This window comes from Podarcis tiliguerta (assembly GCF_965153285.1).
Source record: "Podarcis tiliguerta genome assembly, chromosome: 4".
In the NCBI taxonomy this organism is placed as follows: Eukaryota; Metazoa; Chordata; class Lepidosauria; order Squamata; family Lacertidae; genus Podarcis; species Podarcis tiliguerta.
In genome coordinates, this window is record NC_139537.1 from 8,042,244 (window position 1) to 8,066,080 (window position 23,837).

The following is a 23,837-nucleotide window of genomic DNA, read 5'->3' on the forward strand; positions in this document are numbered from 1 at the left end:
CCACCATTTTTGCTTATGCTACTCTGTTACACCATGAAACAATTCACCCTGCTTTTGCTCCTCGTGAGAAGGCGTACACAGAAACGCATCTCTGAGTCGTGGTGGAGGATGTGGCTCAAACAAACCCATTTACAACTGGAGCTATTTCTAATAATAATAATAATAATAATAATAATAATAATAATAATATACAGAAATGGAATTCAGAGGCATGAAAAGTCACTCCATCTGGAATCTACTAGCCAAAGAGGTTGCTTCATATCATGCCACAGTGAGGATGGCCTCAGTAAGGAGTTGACATGCCCATTCAGGTAAAATGTAAAGGTAAACCCTGGACGGTTAAATCCAGTTAAAGGCAACTATGGGGTTGGGGCGCTCATCTCTGTTTGTCCAAAGACAGCTTTCCGGGTCATGACTAAACCGCTTCTGGTGCAACGGAACACCGTGATGGAAACCAGAGCGCACCGGAAATTCCATTTTCCTTCCCGCCACAGCGGTACCTATTTATCTACTTGCACTGGCGTGCTTTTGAACTACTGGGTTGGCAGGAGCTGGGACAGAGCACCACCGAGATTTGAACCGCCAACCTTCTGATTGGCAAGCCCAAGAGGCTCAGTGGTTTAGACCACAGCGTCCCACTCAACCAATGGGTAAAATCCCTGGAAATTTTGGTTGCAGTTTTGAATGGGCTTCTGCACTTTTAGAATTCATTTGCAGAAATCTTCTACTTTTAGGTTCACTTCTCCACCTGTTTTTGTCCATGAAGCCGCCTCTGAAAGTGAGCAGCCAACCACACCAGCTGGTTGCAGAAGGAGAGTTGGCTTAGCAAGCAAGCGCTACGCAGCCTCCATTGTAAGCTGCAAGCCTAAACATCTCCATTCAGGAGTAAAAGTCCTATTGATTTGGGTTAGGGTAGGCAAACTCAGCCAGGCATTTTTGCTTGCTGAGCAAGGGCGGTGGGAGCTAGACCAAAACAGAATGCTTAGTGGAAACTGGAAAAAAGAATGAATGGCAAGCCATAACATGGATATGCAAGGGAATAACTGAAACATTAAAAGGGATGCGGGTGGCACTGTGGGTTGAACCACAGAGCCTAGGACTTGCCAATCAGAAGGTTGGCGGTTCGAATCCCCGCGACGGGGTGAGCTCCCATTGCTCAGTCCCTGCTCCTGCCAACCTAGCAGTTCAAAAGCACGTCAAAGTGCAAGTAGATAAATAGGTACCGCTCTGGCGGGAAGGTAAACAGCGTTTCCGTGCGCTGCTCTGGTTCACCAGAAGCAGCTTAGTCATGCTGGCCACGACCTGGAAGCTGTACGCTGGCTCCCTCGGCCAGTAAAGCGAGATGAGCGCTGCAACCCCAGAGTCGGTCACGACTGGACCTAATGGTCACGGGTCCCTTTACCTTTACTGAAACATTAATGGGCACAGAGCAGAGAATGGATGGACTCTCCCAGAAACGCCAAAGGGTTGGGACTCAATGAGACCATCAAACTGACTAGCATTGGCTCTCCAGGGTCTCAAACAGGGACCCTGAAGATGGCAAGGACTGAACCTGGTGCCTGTGCTCAACCACAGGCGTGCAGGGGGAAGGATTTGGGGAGAGGGCCTTCTTGGTGGAAGCCAGAGAAGAGGCCAATATCTCCCTCCAGGAACTCTGCCACCAGTGACCGCAGGAGAAAACATACTGGTGCAATAGGTCTCCTGTCCAGTTTCATTAATGGTACCCACAGTCTGCCAGCTGAGGAGTCCACCTCCATTTGCTTCTTGGCAGGGTGACGGCCCAGCCGAAAGCTCTCCCTTTGTACACAGGTTCAGCCCAATTGCTGGTTGAATCCGTACTGGCTTCCAACCCTTTTGTTAACCCCGGACGGCGATTGCATAATGAGAAGATCTCTTTTCGGAATTGGTTACCTGTCTCCCTACTTCACTGTTGTGCAGATGCATCAGCTTATTGGCTTGTGATCCTGATTTTTTCATCTTCATGGGAGCATCTGAAAATTTGGACCCCATGACAAGACCATAGTTGAGGTTGTCAGCACATCCTCCCCAGCGATACCCAGGTCCAGGTGTCTCACCTGGGATGGGACCACAGGAGCAGCCAGGGAGGTCCCCGGTGGTGCAGGCTCTGGCGATGGTGTGGCTGATGGCTGCGGCGGAGAGGGCGTACACAAAGGCCGACTCCCTCGTGCCTGCGGAGACAGAAAGGTCGATAGGAGCACATTTCCACTGGATTTTCAGTCGGGTAGAAAACAAACGGGGGAGGGAAACATGGCTCAATGAATAGGAAAACTCGGAAGCTCTCGTGATAATCGGGCTGTCAACCTCTAAAGGTCGTAGCTTCTCATCTAGCAAGTACTGCCAGGTGCCAAAAATACCTGCCAGGAACCACCCAAAACTGTAAAATGTCCAATATTAAATAAAATACCCAATACAGTCATACCTCGGGTTGAATGTGCTTCAGATTGAGTGCTTTCGGGTTGTGCTCCGCGGCAACCCGGAAGTAACAGAGTGTGTTGCTTCCGGGTTTCGCCGCTCGCGCATGCGCTCAAAATGACGTCATGTGCATGTGCAGAAGAGGCAAAACGCGACTCACGCACGAGCAGACGCGCCGTCGTGCCTTACGTACTATCCAGGATGTGAATGGGGCTCCGGAACGGATCCTGTTCGCATCCCGAGGTACCACTGTACAGAAATCACAGATATCACCAGATGCCAAATGTAGGCACTGAATATTCACTGAAAATAGAGCCAGAATATTCACATATTCTTATTTTCTCTATTATTATTATTATTATTATTATTATTATTATTATTATTATTATTACGCCCTATACCCGTAAGTCTCAAGGCCATTTTGGGAAGTCACTGCAGCTCGATAGCAAACTATACGCAATCAAGGTATAGTTAAAGGGACCTTGAGGATCATTTAGTTCAACCGCTTGCAATGCAGGAATATGCAGCTGCCCCATATGGAAATCCAACCTGCAACCTTGGCGTTATCAGCACTAAGCTCTGGCCAGCGGAGCTATTCATCTAACTAAGAGATGAGAGAACCAGCCCTATCATTAGGCAGAGTGAGGTCATTGCCTCAGGTGGCAGACACAGGAGGGCAGGCCCCTCCAAACTGTTCCCCCACCTGTGCCCCCTGGCGATTCCCCTCTGCTGGAGGGCATAGTGAAGCATGCCGTGGGCCTGTTAAAGGGGACCCCTGACCATTAGGTCTAGGCGTGGACGACTCTGGGGTTGTGGCGCTCATCTCGCTTTATTGGACGAGGGAGCCGGCATACAGCTTCCAGGTCATGGGGCCAGCAGGACTAAGCCGCTTCTGGCGAACCAGAGCAGCGCACGGAAACGCCGTTTACTTTCCCACCGGAGCAGTACCTATTTATCTACTTGCACTTTGACGTGCTTTCGAACTGCTAGGTTGGCAGGAGCTGGGACCGAGCAACAGGAGCTCACCCCATCGCGGGGATTCGAACCGCCAACCTTCTGATCGGCAAGTCCTAGGCTCTGTAGTTTAACCCACAGCACCTCCTGTGTCCCTTGCCGTAGGCCTGTTACGTACCCACTAAACCAGCCAGCTGTCCTCAGGTGTCCTTGGGGACTGTATTCTGTTGCGAGTGTGGAAGTAAGATTCAACTGTCAGTCCAGTCCGTTCCCATACATGGGGGGGGGGGGGAAGGCATCAACTTGTCATTTAAGAACACAGAGAACTGCTTTATAATGAGTCAGGCCATCACTCTCCAAAGTTTGAGGCCAAACATTCCAAACCCTACCTGTAGATGCCGAGGATTAAATCGGGTACCTTCTGCATACAAAGCAGGTGTGGTACCCATAGAGATGCATCCAGTCTGTGTTCAACAAAATGCCTTGGGATGGCCCTACATATCAGATATGTGAATAATAATAATAATAATAATAATAATAATAATAATAATAATAATAATAATTTATTTATATCCCACCCTCCCCAGCTGAAACCGGGCTCAGAGCGGCTAACAACAGTAAAAGTAACACAGTTTACATAAAATCACAATCAATTAATTGAAATACCTTCTAAAATCAATTCATTCTAAAATCAATTCAGAATCAAATTAATGCCAACCAATGGGCTAGAGTTCTATGAGGATTACCAAAGGAGGGGGTCAGGCTGTGCCTTGGCCAAAGGCCTGGTGGAACAGCTCTGTCTTGCAGGCCCTGCGGAAAGATGCCAAGTCCTGCAGGGCCCTAGTCTCTTGTGACAGAGCGTTCCACCAGATCGGGGCCACGGCCGAAAGGGCCCTGGCTCTGGTTGAGGCCAGCCTAACCTCCCTGTGGCCCGGGACCTCCAGGGTGTTGTTATTTGCAGACCGTAAGGTCCTCCGTGGGACATACCAGGAGAGGCGGTCCCGTAGGTACGAGGGTCCTAGGCTGTATAGGGCTTCTAAGGTTAAAACCAGCACCTTAAACCTGATCCTATACTCCACTGGGAGCCAGTGCAGTTGGTATAGGACAGGGTGAATGTGATCCCGTGGCAAGGATCCCGTGAGGAGTCTCGCCACGGCATTCTGCACCCGCTGGAGTTTCTAGGTCAGCCTCAAGGGCAGCCCCACGTAGAGTGAGTCACAATAATCAAGTCTGGAGGTGACCGTCATGTGGACCACAGTGGCTAGGTCAGGGTGAGAGAGGTAAGAATCTCAGAGCATAGGGTGCTGCCTTATAATGAGCTGGACCATTGACTCAGTACTGCCTACACTGATGGTTCCCAGCCCCACCTGTAAGCTCCAGGGATTGAAGAAGGGATGTTTTGCATGCTAACCAGGTTCTCTACCGCTGAGCTACAGCCAGTCTGCAGAATCGAGGCACTAAATGTGTGTTATGCAAATAGCACCCTTTTAAAGGTAAAGGTAAAGGGACCCCTGACCATTAGGTCCAGTCATGGCCAACTCTGGGGTTGCGGCGCTCATCTCGCTTTACTGGCCGAGGGAGCCGGTGTACAGCTTCCGGGTCATGTGGCCAGCATGACAAAGCCGCTTCTGGCGAACCAGAGCAGCACATAGAAACGCCGTTTACCTTCCCACCATAGTGGTACCTATTTATCTACTTGCACTTTGACATGCTTTCGAAATGCTAGGTTGGCAGGAGCAGGGACAGAGCAACGGGAGCTCAACCCATTGCGGGGATTCGAACCGCCGACCTTCTGATCAGCAAGTCCTAGGCTCTGTGGTTTAACCCACAGCACCACCCGCGTCCCTAATGCAAAAGGTAAAGGTAAAGGGACCCCTGACCATTAGGTCCAGTAGTGACCGACTCTGGGGTTGTGGCGCTCATCTCACTTTACTGGCCGAGGGAGCCAGCGTACAGCTTCCGGGTCATGTGGCCAGCATGACTAAGCCGCTTCTGGCAAACCAGAGCAGCGCACGGAAACGCCGTTTACCTTCCCGCCAGAGAAGGTATTTATCTACCTATTTATCTACTTGCACTTTGACGTGCTTTCGAACTGCTAGGTTGGCAGGAGCAGGGACTGAGCAACAGGAGCTCACCCCGTCGCAGGGATTCGAACCTCTGACCTTCTGATCGGCAAGTCCTAGGCTCTGTGGTTTAACTCACAGCACCACCTTACCTCTCTCCAAATCCAGGAGGTAGTTGGGCGCCAGCTCGATGGAGGAGCAATTCCACCGCATGTCGGAGAACGTCTTGCGGCACGTCTTGATCACTTCCCGCGCGGCCTGGATGATGGTTTGCATCAGCTCCAGGTTGCTCCGACACAGCTGGACTTGTGAAACCATCAGCCCTTCCAGCTGCTTGCAGTGCTGCGTCTGGTTCAGGGCTAGAACCGAGGGAGTCTTGAACAAGGCTCTGGGAAGGCGAAGAAAGAAACACAGCCATCACCATTAGCAATTTTGGCAATCCTCAAAGGTCCCAGAGAAGGAGACTTGGCGCTCCTAGAACCCTGACAGGCCTCCCCATTCGATCCGGCTTTAATGAATTTCATCACCAAACACACAGCATCTTGCGGTTGGCGGAAACCAGTTCCTAGCTTGCAGCACACTTCCCCATTCCCCTAATCCCTATCTGAAAACATCCTAAGTAGTTTGCGCAGCCGTAAGGCTGGACTGAAGTGAACCATCTCATTCTGTGTCTGTTCTCAGAAGCAGCTCCCAGTTGCCAGAGATTTCACGTCCCCACTGGGCACAGATCTTTGATTGATTTGCCGTAAACGTCCTCGAGTCTCATTCCCGCTATTTAATCCTATCAACAGAGGTGACCCCCATGACTTTCCCAACTATGTTGTGACGCTAAGATAAAGGTGAAGAACCCCTGGACAGTTAAGTCCCATTTGACTCTGGGGTGCAGCGCTCATCTCGCTTTTCAGGCCGCGGGAGCTGGCCCTCGTATGTACAGGACCGCCTCTCCTGGTCTGCCCCGCAGAGGACTTTAAGGTCTATGAATAACCATAGTTTAGAGGTCCCAGGCCCTAAGAAGTCAGACTATCCTCCACCAGGGCCAGGGCCTTTTCAGTGATGGCTCCAACCTGGTGGAATGCTCTGTCCCATGAGACTAGGGCCCTTCAGGATTTAACCTCCTTCCGTCAGGCCTGTAAGACAGAGCTATTCCGCCTGGCCTTTACTTTGAATTCAGCCTGATCTTTTATTTCCCTTCTCTTCCCTCCCCCTCCCCTTGTATGAAGATCACCCGCTCTGAGACCCCACAGCTAATTCTCCCCTGGCCTCCTTGGTGGCCCAAGTAGGACCAATTCAGCCAGCTAGCCCTGGGGATTATCTAATTGATTTTTGAATTTTATTGTTATTCATGTTTTTATACTGTATTTTATGCTGCTTTTATAATTAAGTGTTTTAAAGTGCTTTAAATTTGTTGTTAGCCACCCTGAGCCTGGTTTTTGAACTGGGAAGGGCGAGGTATAAATAAATTATTATTATTATTATTATTATTATTATTATTATTATTATTATTATTAATTTGTCCACAGACAGCTTTCTAGGTCATGTGGCCAGCAGGACTAAACCTCTTCTGACACACGGGACACTGTAACAAGTGCCTGAGCGCATGGAAACACCGTTTACCTTCCCACCACAGCGGTACCTATTTATCTACTTGAACCAGTGTGCTTTTGAGCTGCTAGGTTGGCAGGAGCTGGGACAGAGCAACGGGAGCTCACTCTGTCACAGGGATTCAAATTGCTGGCTTTCCAATTGGCAAGGCCAAGAGGCTCAGTGGTTTAGATCACAGTGATACAAACATCCCCACATTGTGACACTATGCCCGATGATATGGGATGGTCTTACAGATGCTTATAGGTTACAGGTAACTGCTGGTGTCAGCCCAAGAAATGTTGCTGCTTGAGGCAAGGTATAGTGATTATATCTAGTGGCCCTGGGAGAGCAGGGTTCATGTATGTCACCTTGAGCTCCTTGGATAAACAGGTGGGATAGAAATGTAGTTAATAAGGAAATCATCACCTGCCCCAGGAAAAAGCCCCTTTTGGTGGATTGATGGTTGTTCTGAGATTCCACAACAAGCCCTAAACAGCCTCAGCCCCATATACCTGAAGGAGTGTCTCCACCCCCATCATTCTGCCCGGACACAGAGGTCCAGCTCCAAGGGCCTTCTGGTGGTTCCCTCCCTGAGAGAAGGAAAGTTAGAGGGAACCAGGCACAGGGCCTTCTCAGTAGTGGTGCCTGCCCTGTGGAACGCCCTCCCATCAGACGTCAAAGCAATAAACAACTATCTGACTTTTAGAAGACATCTGAAGGCAGCCCTGTTTAGGGAAGTTTTTAATGTCTGATGCTTTAATGTGTTTTTAATCTCCTGTTGGAAGCCGCCCAGAGTGGCTGGGGAAACCCAGCTGGATGGGCGGGGTATAAGTAATAAGTTGTTGTTGTTTGAACCCTGGATTTCCTGGCACCAGACTTTTCACTGCTAAGCCACACAGCTGTCTGGAGATTCAGTCATTCATTCATAAGGTAAAGGTAAAGGGACCCCTGACCATTAGGTCCAGTCGTGACCGACTCTGGGATTGCAGCCCTCATCTTGCTTTATTGGCCGAGGGAGCCGGCGTACAGCTTCCGGGTCATGTGGCCAGCATAGAATCATAGAATCATAGAATCATAGAATCATAGAGTTGGAAGAGACCACAAGGGCCATCGAGTCCAACCCCCTGCCAAGCAGGAAACACCATCAGAGCACTCCTGACATATGGTTGTCAAGCCTCTGCTTAAAGACCCCCAAAGAAGGAGACTCCACCACACTCCTTGGCAGCAAATTCCACTGTCGAACAGCTCTTACTGTCAGGAAGTTCTTCTTAATGTTTAGGTGGAATCTTCTTTCTTGTAGTTTGGATCCATTGCTCCGTGTCCGCTTCTCTGGAGCAGCAGAAAACAACCTTTCTCCCTCCTCTATGTGACATCCTTTTATATATTTGAACATGGCTATCATATCCCCCCTTAACCTCCTCTTCTCCAGGCTAAACATGCCCAGCTCCCTTAGCCGTTCCTCATAAGGCATCGTTTCCAGGCCTTTGACCATTTTGGTTGCCCTCCTCTGGACACGTTCCAGTTTGTCAGTGTCCTTCTTGAACTGTGGTGCCCAGAACTGGACACAGTACTCCAGGTGAGGTCTGACCAGAGCAGAATACAGTGGCACTATAACTTCCCTTGATCTAGATGCTATACTCCTATTGATGCAGCCCAGAATTGCATTGGCTTTTTTAGCTGCCGCGTCACACTGTTGGCTCATGTCAAGTTTGTGGTCCACCAAGACTCCTAGATCCTTTTCACATGTACTGCTCTCAAGCCAGGTGTCACCCATCTTGTATTTGTGCCTCTCATTTTTTTTGCCCAAGTGCAATACTTTACATTTCTCCCTGTTAAAATTCATCTTGTTTGTTTTGGCCCAGTTCTCTAATCTGTCAAGGTCGTTTTGAAGTGTGATCCTGTCCTCTGGGGTGTTAGCCACCCCTCCCAGTTTGGTGTCATCTGCAAATTTGATCAGGATGCCCTTGAGTCCATCATCCAAGTCGTTGATAAAGATGTTGAATAAGACCGGGCCCAAGACAGAACCCTGTGGCACCCCACTAGTCACTCTTCTCCAGGATGAAGAGGAACCATTGATGAGCACCCTTTGGGTCCGGTCAGTCAGCCAGTTACAAATCCACTGAGTGGTAGCATAGTCAAGACCGCATTTTACCAGCTTCTTTACAAGAATATCATGGGGCACCTTGTCAAATGCCTTGCTGAAATCAAGGTAGGCTACTAAGCCACTTCTGGCGAACCAGAGCAGCTCACGGAAACGCCGTTTACCTTCCCGCCGGAGCGGTACCTATTTATCTACTTGCACTTTGACATGCTTTTGAACTGCTAGGTTGGCAGGAGCAGGGACCGAGCAACGGGAGCTCACCCCGTCGCGGGGATTCGAACCACCGACTTCTGATCGGCAAGTCCTAGGCTCTGTGGTTTAACCCACAGCGCCACCCGCATCCCTCATTCACTCATACATTACTCTTAAAAGCTGCACTGCTTTCGAGTGAAAGTGGAGGCGGTATGCCTAGAAAATAATAAAAAAATGGGAAGGGTTGCTAGAGAGACAGGTAAAAACTCGCTTCGTGGAGCACAAAAGGCCCACAGTTGGCCATGTTGGGCCGAGAAGACGGTGTTTTGTCTCCATGTTGCAGCTGGAAATCTGAGGGGTAAACGGAAGAGAAGCGGACATTTTGGAAAGGATTCTATCCCAGCCACCCAGCCAGGTCAGGCTGAAACACGAAGAGCTACTTCCCGTGCAGCTTTTATCATCTAGCTGGCGTGGCCGTAAACCGTTCTCCTTTTGCTCATAAAAAGTCTTTTACAGCTCACAGCTGGAGAATGACCCTCTCACAGTTCGGTGATGGCCACGGCTCAAAAGGAAAGCCCACCTCTAGCTGCGCTAACATGACACTTGCACCTCACCTCGGTTTCTCTGTGTGCCATCTTGAGACCCTGAGGTGAATACCCTCTGGTCGCTAATGGACACGTTTTATGGGTGTGATTTATTCCCTGCCACCGGCAAATGGCTACTTCTCCGACTCTCTTAAAGACCTGGATTAGAGGCGGGCTTGGAACCAGATGCTTTGATCAGGGAAACCCTTATCCGGAGCCGCCTCTGAGGAGTTTGAACCCACGCCATGTGAGGCTTTTACCTCAGCAATGGGCTTAGCCATTAGTCACCACCCACCCCTTCAAAGCCTTCTCCGGCTCTGAACTTTGAAAGTTTGGTTTGGCAAATGGGACGGCCGAGACTGCCAGATCTGACTGAAAAGCAAGGGGAAAGGAAATGCTCCAGAATGTTCTGGAAGCGCATGTAAGGATAGGAAGAGGACTTTGATGCCCACAAAGCTGCTGACGGGATCTGGCCTGGGCCTATCCTTTCGTGCTTTTTTTTGTTTGTTTGTTTTTAAACTGTTTTAACTGTTTAGCTGTTTGTAATTTATCTGTAAGCCTCCTTGAGTCCCTGCCAGGATAACAACAACAACAACAACCAGTATTTTTAATACCACTTTTCAATACTAATTTTACAGAGCCAGTTGCAGCATAAGAACATGATAATGTGACTATTTAAGCCAATAAAATAAAACGACAATAGGGGCTGATTAAAAATTAGGTTCAGTCAGGTAGAAGTTTATCAGAAAGCTGCCTCGAAAGCTAGACAAATCCTCCCTTAAAGAGGGCATGTGTTGCGGTGAGACCTGGCAACCAAACCCTGTGCTGTGGGTGGGTACGTTTGGAAAGCCACTACACCTGATTGGTAGGTCCCTTGATGCAGGGTTCAATCAGGCCAATGGGACGCAGTCCAAATGGTTTGAGGGACCTATTTATACCCATGCGCGTGACCCAGAGCTTCCTCTTTTGGTGTGTGCATTGGAACACCCGCCCACCTCTCCCTATTTTTAGGGCTGTGCGCTTGACCTTGTTATGCGGTCGTGTGTCATCTGTTGTTGGGACAGGGGCACGGCAGGAATTTTCCCCACTTGGATGACTGGCTGTTGCCATTTGGGTTTCGCCTGCCGCGTAGCATATCGTCACAACTTGTAAGGTTCGGGTGATAGGGATGGGAGAACGCTCTCGCCATCCCTATGTGAAGGGTATTCCGTTAAAGGAATCCAGGGACTCGATGGTTTGGTCAACCCCTGAGAGGGGGCTGTGCCCGTGCCTGAGTCCAGGGGACATATGTGTGTTGCGGAGAAAGCCTGTTCCCGGCTTTCCGCTTATCCAGGTGTTCACCCTTGGCTGACCTATGCTGGTGCCACGGGTCAGCGCTACCTGCTTGGCAGGGAGCTAGTTGAACCAGAGCCTATGCAACCAGTCACTTGCTGTAATCAATAAAGTTGTGGCCTAAATTGTGCCAAAAACCAAAATTTGAGTCTTGTCTGAATTTATTTAAGGGGGAGGTTTAAAGGTCTAAACACACCAAACTTATCCATTTTTATCAGCTTTTGGTATGGGGCGAGGAGTAAACCTCAGGGGTGGGGAAGAGGTTCCACATTTGGGGCGTGAGTGCTGAGAAGTGGGTCAGGGTCACCAATGGGGCACTCGTGGGCTCGCATCCATCTGAAGAGGCCTGGGTTGATGTCAACATCTGAGACTAGACTTTATTTCACCCAGGTCAAAGACTCAGTTTGGCACACACACCCCAACGCACATTTGTGTACACACACAGAGAGACTGGAAACTTCAATGGTGCCCCCCTGGGGGGGGGGACCGGCTAGCCTCCACATAGCTATGGACCTGCCCTCTCCCCCCTTCCGAAATTAACGGGAGAACATAAGAGGAGCCTGCTGAATCAGGTCAGTGGCCCATCTAATCTGGTGGCCAACCAGATGCCCCAATAGGAAACCCACAAGCAGAACTTGAACCCAAGATCCCTCTCCCCTTCTGTGTTTATCCAGACCCTCCAAGTGTCCCTATTTTCCAGGGACCTCCCTGCTTTAGAGAAGCCGTCCCAGTTTCTGATTTGATCCCCTAATGTCCCACTTTTCCTTAAGATGTCCCTATTTTCATTGGAGGGTGTGGACTTAACCGACCCCTGAGCCATCTGTGTGGGATATGAAACACAAGAGCAGTCAAGTACAACATTCCTAGAGTGAACATGTTTACACATGGGGAGGAATGTTTGTCCAGCCAGCAGGTAAACTTCCTATTTCCTTCTGGGCTGGGACAGACTTCCTCTGCATGTGACTAGAGGTGGGCGTGGCCTCACCTGTGGAGATAACGGCAAAAGCACAGGGCAGGGCAGCCATCTCTCTCACTTTTGACTACATGCATCAAAGAAGCAACATCTGCTTAGCCAAAGACGCTCTCTTGGCAAGAGAGGACAAAGGGACTGTCTTCTTATGAGATAGTTTCCAAGTGTATGTTACTTTTCTAAGCTAAGTCTGCCTTCTGGGATCCGACTGTGAACAGAATGTGAGTGAGTAAACTCTTTTTATACTTTTATAGAAGACTGTGTCGTGTCTTATCTTTTATGAGGGAATAAGGGGAAAACACCCTAACAGTTATTATAGAGGCTTTGGCGAGCCTGAGCAAATGCATCCGCTGCAAGTTTAAAAAGGGGGATGTTACTCTGCTAAATTGTGGAACTTGTTAACACAAGTTGGAAAGGCTATAATCAATATATACTCTCTTGCATCCCTGAACATTCTCACAATCTGAAGGCAATCCTCTATAGGGAAGGTTTTCTTTTAATGATTTATTATTGTTTTATATATGTTGGGAGTGGCTGGGACAACCCAGTAAGGTGTGTGGGATATAAACAGTAAAATATCATTATGGAATGTGACGTCCCTATTTTCATTGGAGAAATGTTAGAGGGTATGGGTTTCCGGCTGTTCTGACCCCCAAAAATCAGCTCAGGTGGGTGGGTGGGTGGAAGAAAGGGCAGATCATTCAATCAGGTAGGCAGAAATGTTCTAGCTCTATGTTGAATTCTTCCCTAAATTGTGTGTTTGTGTGCCACATGGACAAATGTACGATAGACCATGTCCTGGTCTGGAGAAAGAAAAAACATTTGTGCAGAACAGCATACTACAAATGGTGGCATTTAACACTCTCAGGCATTCTGTGAAAGGAGCTTATAAACTGACAACTGTTTTCATCAGCGAAACGCGTTAAAGAGCACTTGGTTATAACTTTTGTGCATTAAAACTTTAAAAGGACGGTGAATTCCGGTAGAGTAAGGGAGGATTTGTGAGACGGCGGAAAGCGAGACATTTCAAAATGTGGAATCAAAGAGCGGAATTCGGTTAACTCTTAGGCGGGGCTGTTTCTCATAGAGTCAGTCACACTCTAAAGAGCCGACCGTGACGGATAAATATAGTTTCTGATCGTCTTTCACGTTTGAACCTCTTGCTTTAAAGCTTCATAATTGGAAACATCTCTGTGGGTGAATCGGGAGAGAGGCAGAAATATTACGAGTGTTCTGGCTGGCGTTTCTTAGAGTACAACACGGCGTTTTGTGGAACTCAACACAGAAACGGCCAATCTGCCTTATGCATTGGCACTGCAGCCTGGATATTGTTTTCAACTTCTCCCGCCTCTGAAGTACCCGGTTCTGTTTTCAAGTTGTGCTGACACATTAGGGAACCCTCCACTGTTATATTTCTGGGATATTAAGTTTGTGTAGATATGGGGCCAGAGAATCAAAATGGAGATGTGGGAACTGAACATACCAAGGGCAGAACTTCCTTATAGTGGCCAGGTTGTTCCGATGCTCGATATCTTTTAGACGTTGACCAATTAGACTGTTTGCTTTAGTGGGGCCCATAGCGAGTAGGTGTTGTGGGGACAAGCCACAAGAGTAAAGTTTTTGATAAGATGGTTTTAAGCCAGGCACTTTTATGGGAGTCTTGAAGTACTAGGGATAGTAAACCGGGGGGGGGGGGGATTTGAGTTATTTCTGGTTCTGTGCATCATCATGGCTAGCAGTCTCAGTGGCTGTGTCTTGACTCCCAGTGTCTAGGTTGTATGTCTTTGAACATCAGTTGGTGGGAATCAAATATGGGGAGAAAGCCGTTGCACTCAGATCCTCTTTGTAGGAGGAGTTTGGATTTGATATCCCGCTTTATCACTACCCGAAGGAGTCTCAAAGCAGCTAACAATCTCCTTTCCCTTCCTCCCCCACAACAAACACTCTGTGAGGTGAGTGGGGCTGAGAGACTTCAGAGAAGTGTGAATAGCCCAAAGTCACCCAGCAGCTGCATGTGGAGAAGCGGAGACGCGAACCCGGTTCACCAGATTACGAGTCTACCGCTCTTAATCACTACACCACACTGGCTCTCTGTTTGTAGGCTTAAGAACAAAAGAAGAGCCCGCTGGATCAGGCCAATGGCCCATCTAGTCCAGAATCCTGTTCTCACAGTAGCCAACCGGGTACAGAATAGATATTCCACCGCAAAGCTACAGCAACCACTGACAAACTGGAATGTGTCCAGAGGAGGGCAACCAAAATGGTCAAAGGCCTGGAAACGATGCCTTATGAGGAACGGCTAAGGGAGCTGGGCATGTTTAGCCTGGAGAAGAGGAGGTTAAGGAGTGATATGATAGCCATGTTCAAATATATAAAAGGATGTCACATAGAGGAGGGAGAAAGGTTGTTTTCTGCTGCTCCAGAGAAGCGGACATGAAGCAATGGATCCAAACTACAAGAAAGAAGATTCCACCTAAACATTAGGAAGAACTTCCCGACAGTAAGAGCTGTTTGACAGTGGAATTTGCTGCCAAGGAGTGTGTTGGAGTCTCCTTCTTTGGAGGTCTTTAAGCAGAGGCTTGACAACCATATGTCAGGAGTGCTCTGATGGTGTTTCCTGCTTGGCAGGGGGTTGGACTCGATGGCCCTTGTGGTCTCTTCCAACTCTAGGATTCTATGATTCTATGAACCATTCTCTTGGATATGTGTTATGCAGGGATCTCAGTTTGGGCAATCAACTTCCAACCTCCAGGGGTTCCCTGGTTATAAAAGGGGAAGTCATAGAGAAATTCAGAGAAGTTTTCAAATTGGAAGACAAGCGAACTAATACCAGTGTACTGGAAGAAGCAAAGATCACCCGTGTTGAAGCAATGATTTGCACACAAAGCAGATGTTCTGCCACTGAACTATTGCTCTTCCCTCACATGGGCTTGCAAGCTTGCTGGATTTAGCTTTCATGAGGCCCTAAGCTACTGAAGGTAATGGGGCCCTTTATATGTCCAGCAGTCCTTTGTCAACAACAAATGGTCATTGTTTTTGTTGTTGAATAAATGCTATATGGTAATTTATGGACCTAATAGGTATCTCAAGCCATTTGCACATGTTGCCATGCAAGCAGTCCATGCAGAATGTGGGCACCCTATATATAGAAAAGAGCAAATCAGTGATATTTTAGGGAGCAGGCTAGCAGGCGGGGCCCATGACTCACATCCTAGGAGCCTACACAACACAAAACACTGTTGCTGCATGTAGGTTTTATTTTACTTGTTTTTATCTTATATTTTGGAAACGTATATCCAGTTTTTCCCCTCTAATTTTTTAAGGGGCCCCCTAGAGAGTGGGGCCCTAAGCTATAGCTTGTTTAGCTTATACGTAAATCCGGCACTGCATATACCCTCCTATTAGTCGAAATTTCCTGAGCTACAGTTCTCCCTGCCTGAGATCTTGAACAGAGCTGGTTTCTTTTTTTATTCTTCTCTTTCTAAAAAGAAAAAGAAAAAGTTATTACCACTCTTCAGCCCTTCCCCTGATAATATAAACAAGTGTCAAATCCGATTTATACCGAGTTGATGAAGCTTTCAAATAGTGTTAGGGATACTGTCAGAAAAGCATAACCCTGATTGCCACAGACTCCCAGTCCAGGCACATATTTCGGGGTTTGTCAGCTTACGTAATTAGCTTGGGCAGGCTGAACACATTCACTCAGAAGTAGGAATAAGGTATAGCAGGTAACATGGTACCAGACCTTCTCTAGCTCTTTGAGTCTCTAATCCTCTGGAGAGAATTTTCCTGACTCTAGAAAACTGGAGGCTCCGGTTGCATAAATAAGCGCTGAACTACATACTAAGGATTATCACGCGGTGCAACCTTTCCAGGGACAGTGAAGCAGCATCACTGGCCAGGTCAGAGATTTGTAGCCCCCCAAATGTCTCTAGTGAAGGGTACAGAGTGGCTTCCTGGCTCTTAGCCTGATGCTGACCCTCCAGGGACAGAATTTACAGAAGCCGTCCCAGTTTCTGACTTGAACCCAGAATGTCCCGCTTTTCCTTAGGACGGCCCTATTTTCATCAGAGAAATGTTGGACGGTATGGAGTTATGCAACCCCCAAGCCAATAACTATACAGTGGTACCTCAGGTTACAGATGCTTCAGGTTACAGACTCCGCTAACCCAAAAATAGTACCTCGGGTTAAGAACTTTGCTTCAGGATGAGAACAGAAATCGCACAGCGGCAGCGGGAGGCCCTATTAGCTAAAGTGGTACCTCAGGTTAAGAACAGTTTCAGCTTAAGAATGGACCTCCAGAACGAATTAAGTTCTTAACCCGAGGTACCACTGTACAACCTTTAAAAGACGTCTGAAGGCAGGCCTGCCTAGGGAAGTTTTTAATGTTTATATATGTATGTTGGAAGGGACCCGGGTGGCGCTGTGGGTAAAAGCCTCAGCGCCTAGGACTTGCCGATCGAAAGGTCGGCGGTTCGAATCCCCGCGGCGGGGTGCGCTCCCGTCGCTCGGTCCCAGCGGCTGCCAACCTAGCAGTTCGAAAGCACCCCCAGGTGCAAGTAGATAAATAGGGACCGCTTACTAGCGGGAAGGTAAACGGCGTTTCCGTGTGCGGCTCTGGCTCACCAGAGCAGCGATGTCACGCTGGCCACGTGACCCGGATGTGTCTGCGGACAGCGCTGGCTCCTGGCCTCTAGAGTGAGATGAGCGCACAACCCTAGAGTCTGTCAAGAGTGGCTAGGGCTAGTCCAGTCAGATGGGAGGGGTATAAATAAAATGAAATAATAAAATAAAATAAAATAAAATAAAATATAAAATAAAATTGTACCTGCTCTTCACCTTAAGGTCCCAAGGCAGGTTAAAACAATAGAACATACAATTATTCTTTTTTTAAAAAAATTAAATCATTACCATTCTAAAACAGAATGGTATAAAATGGGTATAAGCCCAAAAGGTGGGTCCCACAAAGCCTTAACTGCCAACGGCCAGGGCAAAGAGATGCAACTTCAGCATAGGACAGAAGCTGTACTATGAGGATGCTAGAAGAAGCTCTGTAGGGTGAGAGCCCCACAGTTCAGGGGCTGCCATTCCCTGCACTTTTGAGAGTGGTGGAACTATCAAGAGAGCTTAGCGCCCAAGAAGGTTGGTGGGAGCGGAGATGGGCTTTCAGATATTTTGAGCCTAAGTTATTGAAACTTTAAGAGACTCAAGACAGTATGTCCTAAGAGAGGTGAGCTGCAAGGTAGCAGCTCAAAGGCATAGGTAGGCAAACTAAGGCCAGGGGGCTGGATCCAGCCCAATCGCCTTCTCAATCCGGCCCGCAGATGGTCCGGGAATCAGCGTGTTTTTACATGAGTAGAATTTGTGTTTTTATTTAAAATGCATCTCTGGGTTATTTGTGGGCCATAGGAATTAATTCTCCCCACCCCAAAAAAATATAGTTTGCCCCCCCCCACAAGGTCTGAGGAACAGTGGACCAGGCCCCCTGCTGAAAATGTTTGCTGACCCCTGCTCAAAGGCACTTAGTTCAACAACAGCCTTCCTTGGAGCACGTTGCTCACTGGGATCTCTCCATGGTGCTGAAATAACCAACCAGCCTTGCTCCATGGGATCCTGCGTGGAACCAAAACAGGATGGCTGTGATACTGCTCCATCATGTATATAGTCATAATCATCTTGTTTACATCTTGCAGAACTAATGCATACTAGCCTAGGAATGGCTGATCGCCGAATAATAGATGCTTTTGAATTATGGTGCTGGAGGAGACTCTTGAGAGTCCCATGGACTGCAAGAAGATCAAACCTATCCATTCTGAAGGAAATCTGCCCTGAGTGCTCACTGGAAGGACAGATCCTGAAGCTGAGGCTCCAGTACTTTGGCCACCTCATGAGAAGAGAAGGCTCCCTGGAAAAGACCCTGATGTTGGGAAAGATGGAGGGCACAAGGAGAAGGGGACAGTAGAGGACGAGATGGTCGGACAGTGTTCTCGAAGCTACCAGCATGAGTTTGACCAAACTGTGGGAGGCAGTGGAAGACAGGAGTGCCTATCATAGGAACATACAAAGAGTCTGCTGGAGAAGGCTAATTCCCCATCTATCCCAGCATCCTCTTCTCACAGTGGGCAACCAGATACCCATTATAATGCATGTGGGAGGGTGATGGTAAATAGAAGTGGAACACACACACACACCCTCAAGAATGTCCCAGGATGATGCAACCTTTGGGGCATTCTGGTTTTTAAACTGGTAGCTGCCAGAAAGAGCTGCCAAAGCAAACTGCGCTGGCAGTGGCGATGCAAGGAGGGGAGGACACACAGGGAAACAATTGCAAACTAACAAAACAAATTGAAGTGCGACAACTGAATAATGAAACAAATGTGATTGTAACAAAGACAAGCAAAAGAAGGATTGGAGAACAAAACAAGCGCGGCAATGAAATTAAAAACTTCTTGTTTTACATCCCTAACGCCTGACATGCTAACTATCCACAGGCAGAGTATTTCATCGACTTCCAACATTTCACAGGCCAAATCAGGAACACGCACTTGTCGTCATGCCTTAGAGCTTACAGCCAAGGGTCATTGCCCAAACTCGACACACACACACACACAAAGAGAGAGAGAGAAAGAGAGAGAGAGAGAGGTACACATGCACCACAATTTATGTGTCAGTAACCTCATGCTTAGACTACTGCAATGTGTGCTGGTAGTTGAGTAGTACACCTGGTCATTTGACATCACACTTCTGCTAAGGCAGGGATGTCCAGCAGGTCAATCAGGATTGAGTGGTCCGGACCTCTGGAACGAATTAAGTACTTAACCCGAGGTACCACTGTATTTCTCTCAACAACATGACTTTCCTCCCTCCCTTACAAAAGCTTAATAAGTTTGACTCGACCCCCCACCCCCAATGGAACTTTACTCCCTTAAAAAAGCCCTCAAAAAGGGTAGATCACTGCCATTTTTTTACAGTGGTACCTTGGGGACATGGGTGGCGCTGTGGGTTAAAGCCTCAGCGCCTAGGGCTTGCCAATCAGAAGGTTGGCGTTTCGAATCCCCGCAACGGGGTGCGCTCCTGTTGCTCGGTCCCAGCGCCTGCCAATCTAGCAGTTCGAAAGCACTCCCGGGTGCAAGTAGATAAATAGGGACCGCTTACTAGCGGGAAGGTAAACGGTGTTTCCGTGTGTGGCTCTGGCTCGCCAGAGCAGCGATGTCACGCTGGCCACGTGACCCGGAAGTGTCTTCGGACAGCGCTGGCCCCTGGCCTCTTGAGTGAGATGGGCGCACAACCCTAGAGTCTGTCAAGACTGGCCCGTACGGGCAGGGGTACCTTTACCTTTACCTTACCTTGGGTTAAGTACCTAATTCATTCCGGAGGTCCGTTCTTAACCTGAAACTGTTCTTAACCTGAAGCACCACTTTAGCTAATGGGGCCTCCTGCTGCCGCCATGCTGCCGGAGCACGATTTCTGTTCTTATCCTGAAGCAAAGTTCTTAACCCAAGGTAATATTTCTGGGTTAGCGGAGTCTGTAACCTGAAGCGTATGTAACCCGAGGTACCACTGTATTCTGTGAATAGATTGTAGTCTCTTGGGAATTGGACATCCCTGTACTAAGGGAACTGCACAGGCAACCAATGAGCTATCAGGCTATGTTCAAGGTTTTGTTGTAACCTATGAGGCTCAGCAGGGACACGAGTGGTGCTGTGGGTTAAACCACTGAGCCTAGGACTTGCCAATCAGAAGGTCGGCGGTTTGAATCCCTGCGACGGGGTTTGCTCCCGTTGCTCGGTCCCAGCTCCTGCCAACCTTGCAGTTCGAAAGCATGTCAAAGTGCAAGTAGATAAATAGGTACCGCTCCGGCGGGAAGCTAAACGGCATTTCCATGCGCTGCTCTGGTTTCGCCAGAAGCGGCTTAGTCACATGACCTGGAAGCTGTACGCCAGCTCCCTCGGCCAGTAAAGCAAGATGAGCACCGCAACCCCAGAGTCGTCCGCGACTGGACCTGATGGTCCCTTTACCTTTACCTATGAGGCTCAGCACCAGGTTGCCGGAAGGATCACCTAGATATACCTGGATCATCTGGGGGAAATGACACCACACCTTACAGAGTATCTCAAGGAGATGTCCCCCAAACTGGCCTTTTCCACCATGGCCCCTGCACTCTAGAAAGCCGTTCCCATTGCCATTTAGGAAGCATCAGCCATCAACTGCTTCAGATATTCTGTAAAGGCACTTCCAGTGAAGGCCTTGCCCTCAAGAGGGAGGCTGCCCGTCACCTCTCTGCATGAAGAACTCTTAGTTTTGTATTGGATTGCAGCTTTTGTCGCTTGCCCTGCAGAGGGAGGCTGCCCGTCGCCTCTCTGATTGAAAACCTCTTAGTGCTGTGCTGTATTGCAGCTTTTGTGGCTTGCCCTGCAGAGGGAGGCTGCCTGTCGCCTCTCTGCATGAAGACCTCTTAACGCTGTGCTGTATTGTAGCTTTTGTCTTCTGGGTGCAGCTTTCCCAGGACAACCATTTAGCGTGGGGAGAGGAAGAGAAATGCCTGGGAAGCAATTGCCAGCTCCCCCAGGAGCCCAGCATTCAGAGAAGCCAAAAAGACTGTGGCTTAGCCAACCCAAACCGAAATGTGCGAACAAGGTCTGAGTCAACAATATGTGTCGCCCCGCTCTCCCTCTCTCCTTGGCACACGGCTGAGATTTTTCAGCAGGAAAATATCAGAAGAGCAGCCAGCCTTTAACAAACAACGACGATGTTTGCCCGCTGGACGGGAAAGAAAGGGAAGGAGTTGGATGCCCTCACCTTGTCGACTCGCGAAGGGAACGCACAGAGCAAGACAATGATCTTTGCGCAACGAGCCAGCGCTGCAGGCTTCCCACCCCATTACTCAGGAGTAAGCTCACCGGAGGCAGCAGAGCTTCAGAGCAGCGACCCAAAGACTGCAGGCTAAACAAGTCAAATATAAAATATTACGTGCCGCCGAATGAGGCTCAGCCAACTCCTCTCTGGGCATTGGCAGGCACTGCTTTGTTGAATTCAAATAGGAAACCCGCCTTGAAGTTCATGCCAGCTGTGAGAGTTTGGCTCTGTGAGCGCACAGGGAGGCCAGCATGTTCGGGGACATTTGTCAGCTTTTGTTTGGTGCGGTCAGCCCCAAAGGCCGTGTGAAGCTGCCTCCCACCGGGTCAGATCATTAGCCCATCTGTGCAACATCCCTCCAAGGTCTCAGAAAGATCTGCTATCTGGGATCCCTGATTGTTTGGAACCACCATATCCAGGGATCCTGTTCAGGGAATTTTTTTCAGTGTTTGATGCTGCATCTTTTTTGTTGGGAGCTGCCTAGAGTGGCTGTAGGCACTGTAATATAACTATATTATTATTATTATTATTACAGTGGTACCTCTAGTTGCGGACACAATCCATTCCGGGGTGCCGTTTGCACCCCAAAAAGTTCGCAACTAGAGCGGTGCTTCGGCGCAAGCGCGGAGCGCAATAGAGCACTTTTGCGCATGTGCGAAGCACACAGAATGCTTCTGCGCATGCACAAAGCATGCAGAACACTTCTGCGCATGCACGAGCGGCAAAACCCGGAAGTATACACTTCTGGGTTTGCCGCGTTTGCAACCCGAAAAGCCGCAAGGTGAACCAACCGCAACAAGAGGTATGATTGTATTATTATTATTATTATTATTATTATTATTATTATTATTATTATTGAATGTGCAAAGTTGTCCTAAAGTGAGTGAGATTAGTGGTTCATCTAGGCCAGTTTTTGCTTTCTCGGCCTGGCAAACGTTCTCCAAGGCCTCAGGAAGAGCGAGAGGCCTTTCTGAGCAATGCTAGCTGAGATTCCTGGCTGCAGTGTTGTCTCTCAATGAGCGAGATTCCTGTTCCACCCACATATCAAAAGGGAGTGTGGTGTAGTGGTTAGAGCTTCAGACTAGGACCTGGGAAACCAGGGGTTGAATGCCGGCTTAGCCTTATGAAGCCCACTTGGGCCAGTCTCTGCTTCCTAATCTGACCTCCCTCACAGGGTTGTTGTGAGGATAATACATGGAGGCGGAGAATTACACCGCATTGAGCTCACTGGAGGAAAAGACGGCAATATAAAAGCAACAGATCAATAAACCAATAAAAAATTGCCAGGACACCACTGCCCAAAATACCATGGGCATTATTCTTAAAAATAAGACCATGGCTGCAACGGAAGTCTGCTGGTAGGTATTTTCCATCATTTTTTCCTTTAATTTTCCCCTTGCTTGGTACCAATTAATCTTTTTTAATAAGGATACCCTTTGTGTCCGTACTGCCAGCAACTCCCCCTAGTGGACATCTTTGAAAAGCCATTTCCCATCTCCTCATAATCTATTTCTTCCACATACCGGGTGGACTGTTGGCATCCCTGCCTGCCTCCAGTTTGGGCTCCCCTAGCAGTTCAGCGGGTAGGCGCTGTGGGTTAAACCACAGAGCCTTGGGCTTGCCGATCAGAAGGTCGGCGGTTCGATTCCCCATGACAGGGTGAGCTCCCGTTGCTCGGTCCCTGCTCCTGCCCACTTAGCAGTTTGAAAGCACGTCAAAGTGCAAGCAGATAAATAGGTACCACTCTGGCGGGAAGGTAAACGGCGTTTCCATGTGCTGCTCTGGTTCGCCAGAAGCGGCTTAGTCATGCTGGCCACATGACCCGGAAGCTGTACGCCGGCTCCCTCGGCCAATAAAGCGAGATGAGCACCGCAGCCCCAGAGTCGGCCACGACTGGACCTAATGGTCAGGGGTCCCCTTTACCTTGACCTTATGGCTATTGTGAAGATGATACCTTCACCCCTATATGGCTCCCCTTCATCACATACACAGCCCAGCAAGACGACGACAAGAATCCACCAACAGCATATGAATCAATATGGCTAACCTGATTCAAAAACTCCCACCCACCCCACTCACACACAAAAACTAAGTTCAACACAGTCAATCGCAAACAAGCCCTAGACCAACCCCAATTTCTCTCACCACCAAAGGAATACAAGCAAATAGCAAAGGGAACCTGCACAAACGACACTGACACAAAACCCCACACATACATTAAGCAAAATAGAAATATCGCCTCCCGACCCCACCCCCACGCACGATGGCCCCCTCTACCTCCTCTCCCCTTCTTTCTTCCTAAAGGTAAAGCTAAAGATGACCATCTTAAGACTCCCTCGAGAGCTTGTGGGCTCTCCTTTCTTGAAGGTTTTCAGACAGAACTTAGACGGCCATCTGTCATGGGTGCCCTAGTTTAGATGCCTGCATTTCAGGGGGTCAAGACTAGAAGACGCAACTCTACAATTCTGGGATTCAACTTCCTACAAGCTGCTTTGAGGGATGCGGGTGGCACTGTGGGTTAAACCTCAGAGCCTAGGACTTGCTGATCAGAAGGTCAGAGGTTCAAATCCTCGCGACGGGGTGAGCTCCTGTTGCTCAGTCCCTGCTCCTGCCAACCTAGCAGTTCGAAAGCACGTCAAAGTGCAAGTAGATAAATAGGTACCACTCCGGCGGGAAGATAGACGGCGTTTCCATGCGCTCCTCTGGTTCGTCAGAAGCGGAGTAGTCATGCTGGCCACATGACATGGAAGTTGTACGCTGGCTCCCT

The 23,837-nt window shown here is 48.8% G+C and overlaps 1 protein-coding gene across 1 annotated transcript in view; it reads right to left on the bottom strand.

The window, feature by feature from the left end:
• WNT11 (Wnt family member 11) overlaps window positions 1–23,837 on the bottom strand; it is a 72,802-nt gene that overhangs the window by 26,987 nt on the left and 21,978 nt on the right. Inside the window, exons 4-5 of the mRNA XM_083436702.1 lie at window positions 5,603–5,838; window positions 1,912–2,189 (exon numbers count right to left, since the gene is read on the bottom strand). Coding sequence (XP_083292828.1) covers window positions 1,912–2,189; window positions 5,603–5,838 — 514 coding nt within the window. The remainder of the gene's footprint in view (window positions 1–1,911; window positions 2,190–5,602; window positions 5,839–23,837) is intronic.